The sequence below is a fragment of the Sapajus apella genome, unplaced genomic scaffold (genome assembly GCF_009761245.1).
Source record: "Sapajus apella isolate SASKATOON/1434 unplaced genomic scaffold, GSC_monkey_1.0 scaffold104, whole genome shotgun sequence".
Lineage (NCBI taxonomy): Eukaryota > Metazoa > Chordata > Mammalia > Primates > Cebidae > Sapajus > Sapajus apella.
This window is the reverse complement of record NW_022437044.1, coordinates 728,297-749,566: the sequence shown is the minus strand read 5'-3', so window position 1 is coordinate 749,566 and position 21,270 is coordinate 728,297. Positions and strand designations below refer to the sequence as shown.

Below are 21,270 nucleotides of genomic sequence, written 5' to 3'. Positions count from 1 at the left end.
TTGACTGAGGTCACGCTGCTAGTAAATGGCATGAGTAGGATTTGAATCCAGATTTGTCTGCTGCCAAAGCCTTGATTAATATTATTGCGTTAATGGTAATAATTCCCCTAGTTAACCATAATTATTATGCATTAAGGATTCAGAGATGACTAAGCTACTGTCCTTGCCCTTAAGTTGCTCTCAGTATAATCACAGGAAGCATTCATGCAATCTAATTATAAGACAGCATGACAAAACTCTAATAGAAGCATATGCAAAGGTATGGATGCACAGGGATCGGTTCTTTCTGAAGAGTTGAAGGATGCACAGAGGAGATGATACTGGATTTGAGTAGTTCTGTCTGTTTTTACTAATTCCATCGTTAGTTTTATGGTAGAATAGCATTTTGGGCATAGGCAATAGCACTAATTAAAGCAGAGAGGAATGCAGGCACTTGGCTCACTCAAGCAATGTTGAGTGTGCAGTTGTGGCTGATGCTTGGCAGAGAAAGGCAATGGCCAGGGATAAGACTGGGGAGTTAGACTGGCACTAAGGTTTGAAGGATCTTGTAGCAATGCTAAAGATTTTGGACTCTACTCTAGAAACATTAGTGAGCCATTAAACATCTTTAAGCCAGGAATAGCATAATATGGTTTGCCAACACCTGATCATAATGGCAGTAATATGAAGACTGAATTGGAAGGGGAAGAAATTACAGGCAGGGAAACCTTTGATAAGACTATTGCAATAGATAAGAGGTAGTGAGGGCCTGAAATAATGCAGCAGTGGTAGGGATAGCAAGGATAGAAGGGGCTTAAGAAATTAGCTAGAATTGACATGTGAGGAAGGAATGATGAGTAAGTTTAAGATTTTTTTTTTTTTTTTTTTTTTTGCATAGGCGGCTGTAAGGTTGGTGTTGCTGTTTACTGAGATAGGGAAACCCAAGTGATGACCAAGTTGGGGGTGTAGGACAGATAATAAATTTGTCTTTTGGACATGTAGAGATTAAAGTACATCTTGGACTTTTAGTGAAGGGAGGTGTCCAGTAAGCTCATGACTCATGATCTATGTTTTCAACCAATTAGAAGTAGATTTTAGTCTGGAGCTCACCAGAGGGGCCCAGATTGGAGATACCAATTAGTGAGTCATCAGCAGAGAAGTGATAATTGAATCAGTGGAAACAGATGAGATCACAGAAGGAAACAAAAATTGAGGGCAACCTTTGTGTATTATTTATCTATCTGCCTTAGTTGTCTATAAATGTATTTGAGTGGGTGGACTAGTGTGGAATGACTACTAACTTGAAACATAGAAAGATTTCTCTCCAGCCCTAATGATTGGGGACACAGTCTGGTTATTTCTTTCTGGCAGACAGATCCGATTGCCAAAGCAACTACTTGTAGATTCATAGGACTCTCTTAAAACCAAGTAACATTTCGAAACAACATATTGTACATGAGAAATATATATATATACACTTTTGGTTTGTCAATTGATAAAAGCAAATAAGGTACTGGTCTTCCTCCCCGACATTAGAATTGCTTCTGCATACTGTATCATAGAGGCTCGCTTTCCTTGGTCTTGGAATGAGGAGATGGTGAAAGGAACTCAGCTTTCTTGTGTAGCAAGTATGTAGAACTTACAGTAAATGAGAATTTGTCTACAGAGTAAGTCCAGTATATTTTCTAGCCTATTCTATTATTTGTCACCAGGGAGATAGTGACATGTCATGACTCTGTAGTACCAAATTTAAATGAAATAGAGCCTCTCTAATGTGCATAATACTTTGTACTTAATGATAGCTGGCAAATCAATACTAGTAGACATGCTAGGCTATTATTTTCCTATTCTTACCGGATATGTGAAGATACCTGTGCACATTAAATGTGAGATAAGCAATAAAATTGGTTGTATTTTAGATCCTAGAAATGAATAGTTTCCCCAGCTCTGATATTAGAGTAGTCATAGCCATGGAGTTATTAGTTATTATCCAGATGGTTTGGAGTAACAAAATAAAAACTAGATTTCATTCCATCTACTGTTTATAAATATATCCCACTGCCTTTACTTATAGTAAGTCAGATTCCAGGATTTGTAGTGTATGCTTATGTTTATAATTTAAAGATTCTAATCTTGTAAATTATAGGAGACAGTGTATTTAGTGGAAAAAGGAGGGGCTTTTGTGCCTGATAGTCCCTGGGCTTAAATGTGGGTTTTGCCATTTCCTAGCTCAGCTTCACAGTTGTGTTGTTTTTCCCTAATTGTAAAATGGGGATAATTGTAGCACCAATCTCTGGATTCTTGTGAGAATAGTGAATATAAAATGCCAAACTCAATATAGTTAGTACCCTATTTTTCTTGTTCTACTTAACATGGATTAAGCCAGCATTTCTCAACATATGCTCTATTAAGCCCTAATCCTTCAATATACTTAAAAAACAAACAAACAAACAAAAAACAACATGTTTGTTGATTAACTGAATTTGAGAAATTCTGCCTACTGCTACAATTCCCTCTTGGAGAGCTATAACAGACATTAACATATTTAATGGTGCTGAGAAGCCATCCCATAAACAAATCTTTTTTGTTGCTTGTTAAATCTTTTAAATCTATTTTGTCATTGTTCTTTTTCTTTTCTTGGAACACCTATTAATAGCTCATTTTGATGGGGTGCATTTTAGAAAAGGTTAATATAGTAATCAGGACCAGGTACTATTCAATTAAGTGTTTAACTTCATTAAACTTCGGCTACCATTATAATATCTTACGGGCTAAATGGTGCTAGCCAGCTTAAAAATTGGGGAATTTATATGTTGTAATGGACAGGATTAGAGTTCAAAAGAACCAAGTTTTAATTGTAGTTCTGCAAATTGTAACTGCGTGGCCCTGACTAGTGACTAAACTCTGCACAGACAAGTCATAATGTCCTCATCTATGAAATAACTCCCCTTCTGTCTGCCTCACAAGCTTGCCAGAAGAATCTGAGAAAATAGTTGTAAAAACAAGTTGGGAAATTAAAATTGCTGTCAGTGGAAGATGGTATTACTGCTACTCTAGGAAAAGGAATTATAGGAGCAGTGAATGAATAGGACCGTCTGAAGTTGAGCTATGCTGTTCCTGTTCCCATCTAGCAACCTTGGATCGCATCAGCTACCTGCCTGAGAACATTTTCAGCTCCTAATTTCTTGATAATTACAATGGTTCCCAGATGAACATGCTTGAATGTCAGTAGCTTCATCTTTTGTCACTGTTCTTGGACTTGCTTACAGAAGCCATTTCACAATACAATATGTAGTTTAATAGCATTTAACTATGCCTGCTGCTGAATATTCAATACTGAATTTTAATTATGATGCACAGTGGAAAAGAAGATTGTTAGGATTTAATTAATAAGCTCTAGTTAATGGGTTTAATGCTCAGCTTTCTCATATAGTTCAACTTTCTTTGAGTCTACCTGTAATATTGTTTTTTTTCTGTTAAGAGATATTAAGCAAAGTGATATTGCTTTAACATTAAACACCATGTAAAGGATGAGAAATGTCTTGAGTGAGTTTCAGTACTATTTTTTTTTTTTCTGTTATCTTCTTGATTAGAGTTAATGGATAGTTGTGTAAACTCATTTCCTTATTGTTTCTGGAAAACCTTAAGTGGCATTCTGAATAAGTTATGCGAAGCTTTCAAAAGATTAAAACCATGTTTTCTACATTTTTTTTTTTTTTAACTTTTAGGTCTGCAGGTACATGTGAAGGTTTGTTACACAGGTAAACTCGTGTGATGGGGTTCGTTGTACACGTTATCTCAGCAACCAGGTATTAAGCCCAGTACTCAAAAGTTATCTTTTCTGCTCCTCTTCCTCCTCTCACCCTCAAGTAGACCCCAGTGTCCACTGTTGCTTTCTTTGTGTTCATAAGTTCTCATGATTTAGCTTCCATTTATATGTGAAAACACACAGTATTTGGTTTTCTGCTCCTGCATTAGTTTGCTAAGGATAATAACCTCCAGCTCCATCCATGTTCCTGCAAAAGACTTGTTCTTTTAGCAAACCAAAAGTCTTGTTCTTTTTTATAGCTGCATAGTATTCCATGGTATATGTATATATACCACATTTTCTTTTTCCAATCTGTCATTGATGTGCATTTAAGTTGATTCCATGTCTTAGCTATTTTGAATAGTGCTATAGTTAACAATTGCATGCACGTGTCTTTATGGTAGAATTATTTATATTCCTCTGGGTATATAGCCAGTACTGAGATTCCTGAATTGTATGGTAGCTCTGCTTTTAGCTCTTTGAAGAATTGTCATACCGCTTTTCACAGTGTTTGAATTTACACTCCCACCAACATTGTACAAGTGTTCCCGTTTCTCTGCAGCTTGCCTGGCATCTGTTATTTTTTTGACATTTTAGTAATGGCCTTTTTGACTAGTGTGAGATGTTATCTCATTGTGGTTTTGATTTGCATTTCTCCAATGATCAGCGATATTGAGCTTTTTTTTTTCATATGCTATTGACTGCATGTATGTTTTCTTTTGAGAAGTGTTCATGTACGTTGTCCAGTTTTTAATGGGATTGTTTGTTTTTCTATTGTAAATTTGTTGAAGTTCTTTTTAGATGTTGGATATTAGATGTTTGTTAGATGCATAGTTTGCAAAAATTTTCTGCCATTCTGTAGGTTGTTTACTCTGTTGATAGTTTCTTTTGCTGTGCAGAAACTCTTAAGTTTAATTAGATTCCACTTGTCAATTTTTGCTTTTGTTATGATTGCTTTTTGTATCTTTGTTATGAAATCTTTGCCTGTTCCTATGTCCAGGATGGTATTGCCTAGGTAGTCTTCCAGTGTTTTAATAGTTTTGCGTTTTGCATTTAAGTCTTTAATCTATCTTGAGTTGATTTTTGTATATGATATAAGAAAGGGGTCCAGATAGTCTTCTTCATATGGCTAGCCTGTTATCCCAACACCACTTATTTAACAGGGAGTCTTTTCCCCATTGCTTCTTTCTGTCAGCGTTGTCAAAGATCAGATGGTCATAGGTGGGTGACCTTATTTCTGGGTTCTCTATTCTATTCCATTGGTCTATGCGCCTGGTTTTGTACCAGTACCATACTGTTTTGGTTACTATAGCCTTGTAGTATAGTTTGAAGTTGGGCTATTTGGGTATTTGGGTATTTTTTGGTTACACATAATTTTAAAGTAGTTTTTTTCTAGTTCTGTGAACAGTGTTGTTGGTAGTTTGATAGGAATTGCATTGACTCTGTCAATTGCTCTGGGCAATATGGCCATTTTAATGAGATTGATTCTTCCTATTCATGAGCATGGAATGTCTTTTCATTTGTTTGTGTCTTTTTTGATTTCTACGAGAATTGGTTTCTAATTCTTATTGTAGAGAACTTTTACTTCTCCGGTTAGCTGTATTCCTAGGTGTTTTATTCTTTTTGTAGCAAATGTGAATGAAATTGCCTTTCTGATTTGGCTCTCAGCTTGCCTGTTACTGATGTATAGGAATGGTAGTGATTTCTGTACATTGATTTTGTATCCGGAAACTTTGCTGAAGTTGTTTATCAGCTGAAGGAGCTTTTGGGTTGAGACTGTGGGGTTTTCTGGATACAGAATCATGTAGTCTGCAAACCAAGACAGTTTGACTTCCTCTCTTTCTTTTGGATGCCCATTATCTCTTTCTCTTAATTGCTCTGGCTGGGACTTCCAATACTGTGTTGAATAGGAGTCATGAGAGAGGGCAGTCTTGTCTCGTGCCAGTTTTCAAGGGGAATCCTAGCTTTTGCCCATTCAGCATGATGTTGTCTGTGGGTTTGTCATAGATGGTTCTTGTTATTTTGAGATGTATTCCTTTAGTATTTAGTTTGCTGAGAGTTTTTAACATGAATGAGTGTTGAATTTTATCGCTTTTTCTGCATCTATTGAGATAAACGTGGTTTTTGCAGTTCCATTTATGTGATGAATCACATTTATTGATTTGTGTATGTTGAAGTAACCTTGCATCCCGGGGATGAAGTCTGCTTGATCATGGTGAATTAGCTTTTTGATTTGCTGCTGGATTCTATTTGCAAGTATTTTGTTGAGGAATTTTATCTCAATATTCAATCAAGGATATTGGCCCCAAGTTTTCTTTTCCTGTTGTATCCCTGCCAGGTTTTTGTATCAGGATAATGGTGGCCTCATAAAATGAGTTGGGGTGGAGTCCCTCCTTCTGCTTGTTTTTGGAATAGTTTCAGTAGGAATGGTCCAGCTGTTTTTGTGTGTATGTGCATCTGATAGAATTTGGCTGTGAATCCACCTGGTCCTGGGCTTTTTTTGGTTGGTAGGCTATTTATTTCTGATTCCATTTCAAAGCTTGTTATTGGTCTGTTCAGAGAATCAGTTTATTCCTCGTTCAGTCTTGGGAGGGAGTATGTGTCCAGGAATTTATCCATTTCTTTTATGTTTTTTGGTTTGTATGCATAGTGGTGGTAATAGTAGCATCTGATGATTATTTATATTTCTGTGGGGTCTGTGACACCATCTCTTTATCATTTCTAATTGTGTTTATTTGGATCTTTTCTCTTTTCTTCTTTAAGTCTATCTAATGGCCTGTCTTATTAATTTTTTTAAAAAGCCAATTCCTGGATTCATTGATCTTTTGAATGGTTTTTCCTGTCTTCATTGAAATTCTTGGTTGCAAATCTTTTTCTTTAAGAATATTGAATATAGGTTCTCAATCTTTTCTTGCTTGAGTAGTTTCAGCTGCGAGAACCACTCTTAGCCTAATGGGGTGCTTTTTCTCTCTAGCTACCCTTAATGTTCTTTATTTCATTTTAACCTTGGAACATCTGATGATTACGTGTTTTGGGGATGATCATCTTGTATAGAGTCTTGCAGGGGTTTTCTGTATTTTCTGTATTTGACAGTTGGCCTCTCTAGCAAGATTGGGAAAATTATCATGGAAGATATCCTGAAAGATATTTTCCAAGTTGTTTGCTTTTTGCCTGCCTCTTTCAGGGATGCCAATGATTCATAGATTTTGCCTCTTTACATAATTCCATACTTCTCAGTGGCTTTGTTTATATCTTTTTATTTTTGTCTGTCTTATTTTGGAGAACCAGTCTTCAAGTTCTGAGATTCTTTCCTCAGGTTGGTTTATTCTGCTGTTAATACTTGTGGTTGCATTGTGTTATTATTGTATTGTGTTATTCAGCTTTGTCACATTTGTTAGGTTCTTTTATATTTCAGCTGTTTCATCCTTCAACTCCTGTATTGTTTTATTGTGATTATTAGCTTCTTTGGGTTGGGTTTCTCTATCCTCCTGAATCTCGAAGATTTTCATTTCTTTCTATATTCTGAATTGTATTTTTGTCGTTCCAGGCAACTCAGCCTGGTCAAGAACTCTTGTTGAAGAACTAGTGTGGTCGTTTGAAGGACTAACCACACTGGCCATTTGAGTTACTGGAGTTCGAGCATTGGTTCTTTCTCATATCTGCCTGTGGGTGTTCTTTAACTGCAATGTTGATTAAGTACAGTCAATAGACTTCTTTTCTGGTTATTTTCACAGGGCCGAGGCTTTGTGCACTGTCTTTTTTGGAAGCTGACATCTTGTCTTTGGTTTCAGAGAGGGGTATGTTAGCGAGTATTTTTGGTCTTGAAGCTTTAGCATGTCATCTAGTAGGTGGCAATTAAAGGTACTAGTCAGTTGGTAGACTCTTGCTTGATTGTGTGCCTCTGCTATGTTTTCTCACGGTTGCAGCCATGTTCCCCTATCAATGCTCTGAAAGTGTGGGTTCCTTTTCCCCTTGAGTGCTGGTTGTGAATTATGGCTTGGTGCTCCTGGGCTGCCCACTGAAGCTCTGGGATGATCTCAGAGTTTATGTTTTTTTCCATAACTTGGAGGCAGCAGAGTAAGGGACCTTAGTAGTGGTTTTTTTCCAAGCGTCTTTTACTTGTGTCTTGGGGGCTCCAACCCAGAGAGATGCAGATCAGCAGTTGTTCAGTGTGAGCAGTGCGGGGTCTGCGCTCTGGGCTCAACCTGGGTGTTCTCTAGTGACAAACAGTGGGGGGTGGGTGGAACCCATGGGAAATGGACTGACCCCTTTTACTATTGACTGCAGCTTGTTGGAGGGTTTGGGTAAGGCACTTTAAGGTTTTTGCTTCTTCGTTAGTCCGAGGGTAGCAAGGGAACTTCTATTGCAGAGGCGGTGGCAGAGAGACTTTCATTTGCTACTGGGAGTCCCTGAGCTGCTACCGGCTTAATAGCTCTGGTGAGGATGGCTGGTGATCCAGGCCTGGAGGACCTACTTGGTGAGGAGATATGGGAACAGGCTCTCATGTAGCAGTCTGGCCGCTTTTCTGTAGGGCTGCTATGGTATGCTGGGTGCCTGCGCCAGTTCCTAATGACCTTGGATTTTCCAGTACCTGGAGGTGTCAACAATGAAAGCTGTGAAGTATCAAAGATGGTGGCCTGCCCCTCCCTCTGGGACATCCATCTGAGTGAGATGTGGACTTGCCAGCCTGAAGTCACCTGTAGGAGGTGGCTGGAGACTTTGGTTGGGAGATCCTGCCTCATAAGGAGGAATGGGAATGAGAAACCACTTAAGAAATGCTGTCTGGCCACGTTTTTGTAGAACAGCTATGCTGTGCTGGCAGACCGCTTCTGTTCCTGTTTGGCTTGGACTCTCCAAAGCCCAAAGGCTGGAATGGCTACGTCACCCAAAGAGCAAAGATCGTGGCCCACCCCTCCCTCTGGGAGCTTCCTTCCAGGGAGGTTTCAAACCTTCGTTGGACAGAGAACATTGGTGAGGGCTGCTGGATAACCCAGTTGGGAGGTCCCACCCAGTGAGGAGGATTGGAATTGGGGACCACTTACAAAAGTAGTCTGGCCACATTTTCATAGAGCAGCTGTGCTTTGATCGGGGACCACTTCTGCCCTGGCTTGAACTCTCCAAAGCTCTAAGGGAGGGAAGGGCTAAGTTGCTGAAACAGCAAAGATGGTGGCCCACTTCTCCCTCTGGATGCGATGTTCCAGGGAGGCTTCAAATTTCGTTTTGGCTGGAGAACACTGGTGGGGGTGGCTGGAGGCTGTAGTTCAGAGGTCCTGCCCAGTGAGGAGGAATGAGATTGGAGAGCCCCCTAAAAAAGCAGACTGGCCACATTTTTGTAGAGCAGCTGTGCTGGGCTGGGAGGACTGGTTCTGACATGGGATGGGTTGGACACTCCAAAGTCCGAAGGCTGGAAAGACTAAGTTGCCCAAATAACAAAAATGGCAGCCCACCCCTCCCCCGGGAGCTCTGTCTAGAGAGGTACAATGCTGCTTCCATTGGCTGGCTAGAATTCCAAGAGAGTGGTTCTTATCCTGTGAGGTGCCGTGGAAGTGGGGCCTGCAGATATTGTTACTGCTGAGTCCCCTGGATTCAACCCCTTTTCTAGGGGTATAAATGGCGGTCTAACTTCCCACTTTTCTGGAGTTGCACTTTCTTTTTTTTTTTTAATGTATTTTTTTATTGTACTTTAGATTCTGGGGCACATGTGCAGATCATGCAGGATTGTTGCATAGGTACATACATGGCAATGTGGTTTGCTGCCTCTATCCCCCCATCACCTATATCTGGCATTGCTCCCCATGTTATCCCTCCCCAACCTCCCTACCCCCGCTGTCCCTCCCCTAGTCCCCCCCAACAGACCCCAGTGTGTGATGCTCCCCTCCGTGTGTCCATATGTTCTTGTTGTTCAACACCGCCTATGAGTGAGAACATGTGGTGTTTGATTTTCTGTGCTCGTGTCAGTTTGCTGGGAATGATGGTTTCCAGATTCATCCATGTCCCCACAAAGGACATGAACTCATCCTTTTTTATGGCTGTATAGTATTCCATGGTGTATATGTGCCACATTTTTCCTGTCCAGTGTATCATTGATGGGCATTTGGGTAGGTTCCAGGTCTTTGCTATTGTAAACAGTGCCACAATGAACATACGTGTGCATGTGTCTTTATAATAGAACGATTTATAATCCTTTCGATATATACCCAGTAATGGGATTGCTGAGTCAAATGGAATTTCTGTTTCTAGAATTTCCAGGTCCTTGAGGAATCGCCACACTGTCTTCCACAATGGTTGAACTAATTAACACTCCCACCAACAGTGTAAAAGTGTTCCTATTTATCTACATCCTCTCCAGCATCTGTTGTCTCCAGAATTTTTTTTTTTTTTATAAAGACAGGTTTTCTCCATGTTGGCCAGGCTAGTCTTGAACTCCCGACCTCAGGTGATCTGCCTGCCTCGGCCTCCCAAAGCGCTGGGATTACAGGCGTGAACCACCATGCCCGGCCGTCTCCAGATTTTTTAATGATCCCCGTTCTCAGTGGCGTGAGATGGTATCTCAATGTGGTTTTGATTTGCATTTCTCTAATGTGGAGTAGCAATTTCTTTAGGCGGGTTGCCTGGAAAGTCTGTGTATCTAATGCTCTTGGGTCTCTGCTTGGCCTGGCTCTGCCCACACTCCACATAGCTCTGTTTGTCAGACTAAAGGCCCTGATAGAGTGAGTTCAACTAGGGATCTCCTGGCCCAAGGGTTGCAAAGATCCCTGGGACAAGTGTGGATTTCCAGGGTTGCAGACTAACTCACTGCTTTCCTGATGGGAGAGGTTCCCTGGCTCCCTGACACTCCTGAGTGGACTGTTGTCCTGCCTTGCTTTTCTCTGTTCTCCATGAGTGGAGTTGTTTAATTGGTTAGTCCCAATGTATATACCTGGATGTTTCAGTTGAAGACATTGTATTTATTCTCTTCTCCTTGAGAGCCTGACAGGCCAGCTGCTTCTAGGTTCGTTTATTAGTCGGTTCTCACACTGCTATGAAGAAATACCCAAGACTAGGTGATTTATAAAGGAAAGAGGTTTAATTGACTCACAGCTTTGCATTGCTGGTGAGGCCTTAGGAAACTTAGAATCATGGCAGAAGGCAAAGGAGCAGCAGGCACCTTCTTCACAGGGTGGCTGGATGGAATGAGTGCAAGCAAGGGAGATGCCAGATCCTTATAAAACCATCAAATCTCGTGAGAACTCACTATCACGAGAACAGCATGAGGAAAACTGCTACATGATCCAATCAGCTCCCTCTCTGACATGTGGGGATTATGGAGATTACAATTCAAGATGAGATTTTGGGTGAGGACACTGCCAAACCATGAGTCAACCATCTTGGCCACTCCCCTTTCTATAATTTTAAGGTCATTTCACACAATGGAGAATAATACCTCAGTTTTGTAATCATTGAGGTTTTTGCCTTTGAAAATAAAAATGTTCCACTTACGATATTCACTATTTTAGTTGAAAATTTTAGGTTACTTTCCCATCGTGCAATGTTAGAAGCCTTTAGACATTAACTTTGTATTTGTTGTTTAAATACTGTGAATATTCATTTTCTAGTTCCACAAAGAGACTGTTTTAAGGATGTCTTTTACATGATATAAAATAGTGTTCCTGGCAATAGAGATAAATTTCATCCTTTATCATAAAGTGCCCTTTTCCTTTACTTGATGTGCAGAGGCAGCTGTGACAGTAAGTTGGCGGAAAATGTGCCATACCCCCATCTTGCATATTTTTCCTGTGTCATGAAGTTCTCACTTTGTCTTTAAAGTAAATCACATCTTTGAGGTTTTAGAAACAAAACCAATAACCTAGCCTTATTCCTTACAGAAGCAGTTTTAAAAATAGTGGAAATAATGTTTTATAATTGAATTTGAACGCCAGAGTTCTAAAGCTGTATGTTTAAAGATAAAATTAAAAAATATTGTGTGGGTTTTAATTTTTACTATTTTTGTTACAATATTGCCACTGAAAGCATATAAGAATGTCATACTGATTTATTTTTCTTTTTGTCAAGTTGACTTTGATACCCAAAATCTTTTGCTTTGCTTTTAAGGGATACTTATTTATTTATTTATTTATTTAAAAGACAGGCTTTCACTATATTGATCAGGCTAGTCTCGAAATCCTGACCTCAGATGATCTGCCTGCCTCAGCCTCCTGAAGTGCTGTGATTACAGGCATGAGCCACCACACCCGGCAAGGGATATTATAAACCATATTTAGAATCATACAAATACCAAAATGAGTTTAGTCAAAATCTACACTGATGAATTACTAATACATTTGTTAACCTCTTTTGTCAGAAAAACTACAGTGATGAAAATCAGCTTTCATCTTTTACATATAATTGGATAAGATCAGATGCTGATGTTAAGAGTACATCAACAGGAAAAGTTGAAAATTGGAGCTGTATGGAAAAATACTAGAACCAATTAGCTCTGTCAAAAACCATGTGACCACCAAGTATAGGGGAGAAAAGTAGATTTGACCATGAACTGACCTCAAGTCACTTAATAATGGAAAGAAACAGCAAGATGGCTTTTCTTAGAGTTTTCTCAAGTGTTTGATAATAGCAGAACACACCTTGGAAATTACCATATCAGTGTTTGAGAACTCATGTTAGATTATTTTTATTTTTCTATTTTATTCTAAAATTTTATTTTATGATGATTTTCAAACGTATAGAAAATTTGAAAAAAAAATTGTACTGTGAGCACATATGTTTCCATTACCTAGATTCTATAATTAACATTTTGATGTATTTTGTTTATCATGTAACTATCCATGCATTGATTCTATTGTCCATCCATCAATTTGTCTTACTGTTTTTTTTTTTTTTTTTTTTTTGGGAAAGGGGCGTTCTTGTTGGGCCCCGGGGGGTGGGCTGTGGTTTACTTTGAGCTCATTGCAACCTCCACCTCCTGGGTTCAAGCAATTCGCCTGCCTCAGCCTCCCAAGTATCTGGGATTACAGGTGCACAACACCATGCCTGGCTCATTTTTGTATTTTTAAGTAGAGACGGGGTTTCACCATGTTGGTCAGGCTGGTCTCGAACCCCTGACCTCGTGATCCATCTATCTCATACTCCCAAAGTGCTGGGCTTACAGGCATTAGCCACTGCGCCCAGCTCGTCTTATTGTTTTATGTATTTACAATTAAGTTATACACACCCAATCACTCCAGCCCTGAACACTTCAGCATATATATCACTAATTAGAGTTCAGTATTTGTTTATTTTTTTTAGAAAAAATTTACAGTGAAATGCCCAGATCTTAAGTGTTTTAAGTTAATAAATGTAATAAGTTTTGACAAGTGTGTAATAAGAACCCTATCAAGATAAAAGACAAAGTTCCCTCATGCCCCATCACAGTCAAGTCCTGACCCCACTCCCAGTCTTGTGATATTTTTTTATTATAGATTAACTTTTTTCATAATTTCAAAGAAATGGCATGATGCAGTATGTACTCTTTGGCTGGGGCTTTCACTCAGTATAATGGTTTTGTGATTCATTCATGTTGTATTTAGCAAGTAATTATTCCTTTTCATTGGTGAATAGTATCCATTTTATGGATATGCAACACTTTGTTTATTCATTCTCCTGTTGATGGATACTTGGATTATTATGTTTGGGGCTATTAATAAAGCTGCTGTGGAAAGACTTGTACAAGTATTTTTGTCAGTATATGCTTTTCTCATGTATAATTGCCTAGGAATTGAAATTGCTAGATCATAGGATAGGTGTATATTTATCTCATAAAAAACTGCCAGATACTTTTACAAAGTGCTTGTACCATTTTACACTCTCACCAAAATACATGAGCATTCTGGCCATCCATATCAATACCAGGTTTGACAATCTTTTTAATTATTTTGGTGGATACATACAGTGTCTTATATGCTCATTTGTAATGCTATTATAATATGCACTTACCTAATGATATTGAGCACTTTTTCATGTGCTCATTAACCACTTTTTTTTGTAAAGTGTCTTTTCAAACCCTTTGCTCATTTCTACCTTTTAATATTTGTCTTATTGAGTTGAAAGATTTCTTTACATATCTTGGATACCAAGCCTTTATTAGATATGTTTTGGAAATATTTCCTCCTAGTTTGTGTCTGGGACATTCCTTTATTAAAATAATGTATTTTGTGGGGAAATTTTTCATTTTGATGAAACCTAATTTATCAATAGTTTTAATTGTTTTTTGTGTCCAAAGAAACTTTTGTCTGTCCCCAATGTTAGATTTTTGGTATATATTGATTACTTATATATTGGTATATCCATTCAAATAAATTTTACTTTGATCTTGAAGCTTTCACCCATTAGCCAGTGCTGCTCACTTAAGACTTTATGATGAACCCAAATAAATCTAAATATCACAACTAAAAATATAGAGTAAGTAGTTTCAGGTTTTTTCCCCCCTCCAACACCTAGGATATTTTCTAGTTTTGTTGAGTATTATATTTGGAGGATGGGAAGAGATAGCAGAAGTATATTATTAGGCAAGAGAGATGAAAGTATAAATTGCTATGGGAAAACCTCAAATTCTAACATTCCTCTGTCTTCTCTATACCTGTCATTGCCCACCTTCTCCTTTCATTGTTCTCTCTGGCAGAAGGGGTCATTGCTTGTAGGTTTCTTGATTCCAACATTTTAGTAAAGAGTGGCCATCTAGAATTGCTACTACAGCTGAAATTCTATGTAAATTTTAAAGCCCACTGGAGAGTCTGGATAGTGTATGAATTTATATTATTTCCAAAAAGACTGCCTGATGATACATAGTAATAAAGCTACTTTCGAAGCCATTTGATTTCCCTGTTAGAGCATAGCAGTACTTGTTTGGTGAAATGCCCCTAGCCTAAAATCTGCTTACTTTTCAGACTTATGAATCAGAATTGTGAGATGATCTCCAGTAGCATTATGGAAGGGTTATTGTATTATTTATTTTAATTTATTTCATTTCATTATTTTATAATGGGGTCTTGCTATTTTGCACAGGCCGATATCGAATTCCTGGGCTCAATGACTCCTCTCTCAGCCTCCCGAGTAGCTAGGATTACAGGTGTGTGCCACTGTGCCTGGCTGGAAGACTAATTTTAGATATTTATTTTTTGTTTATTTTTTAAAAAAAAGCTTTCATGGATTTTTATTTCATTAGAGAAGCAGAGAAGCAAAAATGAAAATGGAAACAAAATCAAGAATCTCTCCCAACCAGAACCAGAATGGGTGTTGTAGGTGGGATCGAGTGTACTTGGGCTCATCAAACAGAGTCAGTAAGTGCAAGTAGTTTTACAAGGATTGGGAGGCCTAATATGCGGGGAATAATTCAAGAGTTCTGGTTGCAAAAAATTCCCACTTAATGGTCTAATATTTACAAGGTTCACCTGATCCTGGTTAGGAGCCCTCTGGGTTGTCCGAAACAGTGATCTTCACAGGACTGAGGAATGAAGAAGAATACCTCACCCAGTTATTAGTGAGAATTTTGTTCCTATTATACGTATTGCAAATGGCTTGATGTGATAGGAATAACTATTTCCCAGGGTCATCTTTTATTTTTGGCTTTAAAGGCTAACGATAATACAAGATCTTCTCCTTTATCTAGAGGAGCCAATTGTGTGTATGTGTGTGTGTTTTGTGTTGGAGATGGGTTTGGTGGTGATGAGGTGGTCGTGGAGGAAGAGGAGATTTAAGTACTGTACTTACGGAACACTTAGCAGTTTTTCAGTAGCTTTCTTTGAGATCTATCAAGGTTTTCTTCCTTGCCACTTTTCTTAACTCAGGAGTCATATATATTCATGTTACCTGCTCAGTACCCATGTCAAACTGTTCACATAATCAGTGGAGAAGGGAGAAATGCCAGATATAGGTGAAGGGGAGGAAGGCAGCAAATCACACTGCCACATGTGTACCTATGCAACAGTCTTGCATGTTCTTCACATGTACCCCAAAACCTAAAATGCAATTAAAAAAAAATCAGTGGAGAAAACTTTAAGGAAGCCAAAGATGTTTTTAAACTCCTTATGTGATGAAAAATTTACTTTGGGATCTGAGGGGCCCACTTTTAGCTTACCACTTCTACTTATGTAAGCATTCCAATTATATGTACTTTTGAACTCTTGAGGCAGTAATATTAAAAAGTGAAGTGAGTTTAAGTGTTAAAGACGGTTTGTTGATGAACATCAGTGAATTGATTTTTATACCCTTTCCTTTACTCTTTTTTTTTAATTGTTACAGAAGAAGCTACTATGGAGGAAACTGGGCCAGTTTTAGCTTTTCAGGTCTGTTGTCCTGGCTAGAGGAATATCAGGTAAAGTTTGTGTCTGACATTTTAATTTGCTTAGTTGTATGTTACATAGTAACCCTGCATTGAAGAAAACCCTAAACTTCATCTGTGATATAGGATTGATTCTTTATTTTTTTAATTCATTTATTTTACAAAAAATTATGCAGTCACCGTTTCAGCTAATATTTTTCCAATGTTTTTATCCCTTTTTAAATATAAACAGAAGCTGGGCGCAGTAGCTCATGCCTGTAATCCCAACACTTTGGAAGGCTGAGGCGGGCGGATCACCTGAGGTCAGGAGTTTGAGACCAGCCTGGCCAACATGGCAAAATCTTGTTTCTACTAAAAATCCAAAAATTAGTCAGGCGTGGTTGCATGCTCCTGTAGTCCCAGCTACTCAGGAGGCTGAGGCAGGAGAATCACTTGAACCCGGGAAGTGGAGGTTGCAGTGAGCTGAGATTGGGCCACTGTACTCCAGCCTGGGTAACAGAGTGACACTCCGTCTCAAAAAAAAAAAAAAAAAAAAGACATATAAATGTTGACTGAAGAGTAAACTGTATGTATTTAATAGCCATTTCCTAATTATTCTTTATACCCAAATAAAAGACAATAATTTTCCCCCCAAACTAATCTTTAGAAAAAATATCCCAGTACTTATAAAATCTAACATTTACAGGTTGCTCTTAGAGTTAGTGTATTTTGAACAAAAACCAAAATACTCCTAACAATTTGGGGAAGATAAATTAATTTGAAATAATCTCAGTGGTGGTTTTGCACTTGTAGAGGTCACCTGACAGAATCAACAAAAAGAAAAATCAAAGAAATTTAGTATGAATTCAGTAATTACTTTCTAAGGGTAGGATCTCAATACTAAGCTGTTGAATACAATTATAAAGAAACTTTTTAGGGATCCTATATAGCATAATATGGAGAGTCAGCTATGGAGATTGCCAACTTTCATAAGACAGATTTAAAAAGTTGTCCTAGTCTTATTCAGATGGGTACATGTGGCTTGAAATGAAATTTCTGCTGAGAGCATTATACAGAGAATCAGAAACTGCTGTATCTCAAAAGAATTTAGAATATTTGGAAAGGAGGATGATATAGTTTAGAAAATTGTATTCAGTTAACTAAGACTTGTTCAGCATTTATCATGTACCAAGCACTGTTATATTGATTGATTCATTTAATGGTGTACATGATTCAAAAAGTGCCTCTCATGATGACAAAAACATTGATACTGAAGATGCTGTGAAAATGCAGTTTGAATATTGTTGCATGAAATGAGCATGAAGAAACAAGCAATATTTGTAAAGTAGCATTTCATATGATAATTCAAACTGTGTAAGTCAAGAGAGAAAATGAGTAGATATTTAACTGTTTTGTCTATATGCTTAAATATTCATGTATTTACTTTGATCAGAAACTCTTTTTTGTACCTTATTTTTGAGAAGTGTGTGTGAGGGTCACTTTATTTTTAGGCGTATTTAGTACTTCCATGAGAAAATTCAGTGTAGATTCTCAGACCAGCAATAATATGCCCCAATTGTCTGAATGGAAAGTAAAAAAAAGAAATTTGGTAATGTTTTAGATTTATTCAAATAAAAATGTTTTTGTTCAAGTTGTGTTTATTTTTTATTTTATTTATTTATTTATTTATTTATTTTTTGAGACGGAGTTTCACTCTTGTTACCCAGGCTGGAGTGCAATGGCGCGATCTCGGCTCACCGCAACCTCCGCCTCCTGGGTTCAGGCAATTCTCCTGCCTCAGCCTCCTGAGTAGCTGGGATTACAGGCACGCACCACCATGCCCAGCTAATTTTTTGTATTTTTAGTAGAGACGGGGTTTCACCATGTTGACCAGGATGGTCTCGATCTCTTGACCTCATGATCCACCTGCCTCGGCCTCCCAAAGTGCTGGGATTACAGGCTTGAGCCACCACGCCCGGCCCAAGTTGTGTTTATTTTAATGATTATTTCACTACAGAATCTTGACTCTGCCACTGTCTTTTTCTCTCTCCACCCCGTTCTCTGTTCCACAGTTCTTTTCCTAGGCTGATAACCTCATGTCTACACATTCAAAATTCTTGTACTTTGCCTTCTCTTCTACTTACATTGGGATGTTTATTACTATCTAATATTATACTTGATAGTAAGAGCTGTATGTCACTGCTTTTCTTCAGATTAAAGTGTTAAACTCAGGACAACAAAGCCTTTTAAAAATATGTATTGCCTTTATGAAATTTGTAAGTTTTGAAATTTTCTGAGATGAATTTACTTAAAAGATATTGTAATTCTATTTTCCTACCAGTTCCTTGAGTATGTATAATAGAATTTCAAAAAGTTTTCCTTGAGAAAGATGTGTATTAAACAGCTTAAAATTTTAAACAGATTAAAAATTGATCCTTAACATTTGAAAAAGGTAATCTTGACACCTTTAAAAATGCTCTATATTCAAATACTCCATAAAATGTAATCACTGAAAATTTTAACAGACCACTTTCAACTTGTCTTTCTCGTTTTATAAGGTATTCATGGACTAATTATTAGAAAGCCCTTAGTTATACTGGGCTGAGTATTTTTCAAAAGTACTTTTACATGTAATCAAAATTTGACATGACAAGTGACCAACCTTCAAAGACCTGAAAATAAATAGAATGAAGTTATTTTAACTCTGCTGTTTCGACCAAAAAATGTAAAAAAAACAAACAAACAAAAAAAAACCCCAAAAAAGTCTCTGTTTTTATTAACAAGTAATGTACATAACAGATATACTTGATTCTCAGCAGATAGAGGGTTAGTTGTCCTAGTTCTTAAGCAATGTCCAAACAGCCATGTCTGAATGACTTTTTCAAAATTTCAGCTACCCTGATAGAAATCTGTAAATCAGAGCTAGTTTTTGATAATACAGATTTTACACATTGTTTTTCTCTCCTTTCTTTGAAGTTGGAAAACTTGTTGGACTTTGGTGACTCTGAGGTGATATCCTTTGAGTTTTGGTGAGAGGAAATAAGCATGAATTTAGACAAGAGGTGAATTTTCTCAAAAAATTACATGTTTCTCACTGGCCACTTTGATTAAAACTTCTGATCTGTGTTTTGTTTAGGAAAACAGTGACATTGTAAATGACAGTCCAGTGTGGCAAGACCATATCCTTGAAAATGAAGAAGCCATTGCTCTTAGCAGGAAGGACAAAACTATTCAACATGTGGAAGTATTTTGTTATGCCAGGTATGAAAAATCTTTACTGAAGGTAAACTAAGTTAATGACTTTTTTACTCTTCTTCAGAAGAAGCCAACAATAAAGATTTATGTGGCAGTGGCTGCTACAAGGCACATTGATATGCTGGTTTTGCCTGTTTTTAAATGGAACTTTGAGTTTCCTCTGTTTAGGTAGTAATGATAACATCTTACCTGATTGCCTTTGAATTTACCAAGCTGTTTGAAATACATTATCTCATTTCATTGAAACAATTCTGTGGTAGAGTAGGGCAGATACTAGGACTAATAGTTGGAGTTTTTACAGAATCCTCAGTGGAGCTTAAAGAGATTAAGTAGTTTGCAGAAGGTCACATGGCTTGGTAAATGGCAGGTCCACACCCAAGCCCTGGAGTGGTGGAGCTTAAGATTAAATTCCAGAGTTTTTTCCTCCTGCTCCAGTGTTCTTCCAACTATACCATCTTTCTTGGATAATACTCAGTGTAGCAAAATGGAAGATTAAGTTTTGAATAAAAAAATTAAATCATGTGGGCATAATGTTTCAGTACATATTTTGGTAAATTAGTCTAGAACAGTCAGAAATTACAGTGTTTTAAGTATCTCCTTCTGAGTGAGAGGTTCACTGTTTAAAAACAATTGGAATAGTTTACTTTTTCAGATGACATATGATCGACAGGTTGAAAGGTAATAATCACATAGTTAAATCATTCAAGTAGTTACAGAGTCCAGAGGTTTAGAACATCAGACTGGCAGGCACTTTAATAGTAATTAAAATTTAAAATTCAACACGCCAGAGATTCTTCAGGATATGCCTTGTCATCTCACACATCACTGTCGTGGCAGAGTGTTTAATGTGAGCCTGTGAAAAGTTTGGGAACATGTGCTTAACTTCTTAACCTACGTTCATATCTTTCATGTGAATAGCATTTTTTCCCCATAATATACAGTTTGTGTTCTGTGATTTTCTGCAAAAGCACAGCCTTTGAAATATTAGGTATAGATTATAATTTGTATAATGCTAAATGCCGTTTGGTATTTAAAGGTATAGCTCACTAGATATTTTTCAGAGCCAGTGCTGAAAGTTTTAAAAAAGAAGATGATTTGAACTGAAAAGGCATATGCCTTAATGAAATGAGGAATAAATATTTGGTAACTTTCTTGTGTGCCTGTGAATAATACTTGACTACAGTATAGTGACAGTCATACTGGCCTTCTGAGAGGTATTATACTTTTGTTACTTCAAGGCCTCTGATTACTTTTTATGATAATTGAGGTTAATAGTTTCTAATGAGGCTGAGTTTATGCATTTTGAATACAAAGAAAATTATCTCATTTTCAGTTCCTGATCTCTTCAGTTTCATTTGTGTAACTTCTCAAAGTGAGAAAGCACATGGTTGGTGGTGGAAGGTTTGTTTGAAGACAATGAAATAGAACTCTGTTATATGTTTCTCTTGCCAGTTAGAGTGTGGAACAAAAAGTGAACGGGGATAATGTTCTATACGTCTTAATTCACTTGGAAAAGTTAGCTGGTTATTACTGTCATAGTAAGCAGGAAGAGCCTTGAGAACATCCAGGAAAGCAGAGAAAGTACAGAAAATCCATCTGTAAGGGCTGTCTATAGTAAGTGCTGTCAACATGGGTAAATAGGACTAACAATATCTCACTTAACCCCAGCAATACTGTGGCATCCTTAATCTATCGGATGATATTCACAAACCTGTGATTATATGAAAGGGGCTAGGGCCAAAATAGCTGTCACAAAGTTTTACATTGTATGAGAGGTCATCACTGGCACTCCCTGACTTAAATCGAAAGCCTTATTTATTTAATACATATTTCTGACAACCTCATTGTGTGTGTGTGTGTGTGTGTGTGTGTGTGTGTGTTTCTCCATTTCTGACAACCTCATATTGTGTGTGTGTGTGTGTGTGTGTATGTGTGT

The 21,270-nt window shown here is 37.7% G+C and overlaps 1 protein-coding gene across 6 annotated transcripts in view; it reads left to right on the top strand.

Moving 5' to 3' along the window:
- CHM (CHM Rab escort protein) overlaps positions 1–21,270 on the top strand; it is a 182,384-nt gene that overhangs the window by 50,621 nt on the left and 110,493 nt on the right. For 3 of the 6 annotated variants that reach the window (XM_032258705.1, XM_032258706.1, XM_032258707.1), the window contains exons 3-6: positions 15,607–15,660; positions 15,799–15,909; positions 16,061–16,133; positions 19,216–19,340. The exons of 1 other annotated variant lie outside the window; for it this stretch is intronic. In XM_032258705.1, coding sequence (XP_032114596.1) covers positions 15,830–15,909; positions 16,061–16,133; positions 19,216–19,340 — 278 coding nt within the window. In that variant the 5' untranslated portion in view covers positions 15,607–15,660; positions 15,799–15,829. The remainder of the gene's footprint in view (positions 1–15,606; positions 15,661–15,798; positions 15,910–16,060; positions 16,134–19,215; positions 19,341–21,270) is intronic. 2 more of the 6 variants (XM_032258704.1, XM_032258710.1) reach the window with 1 other exon arrangement.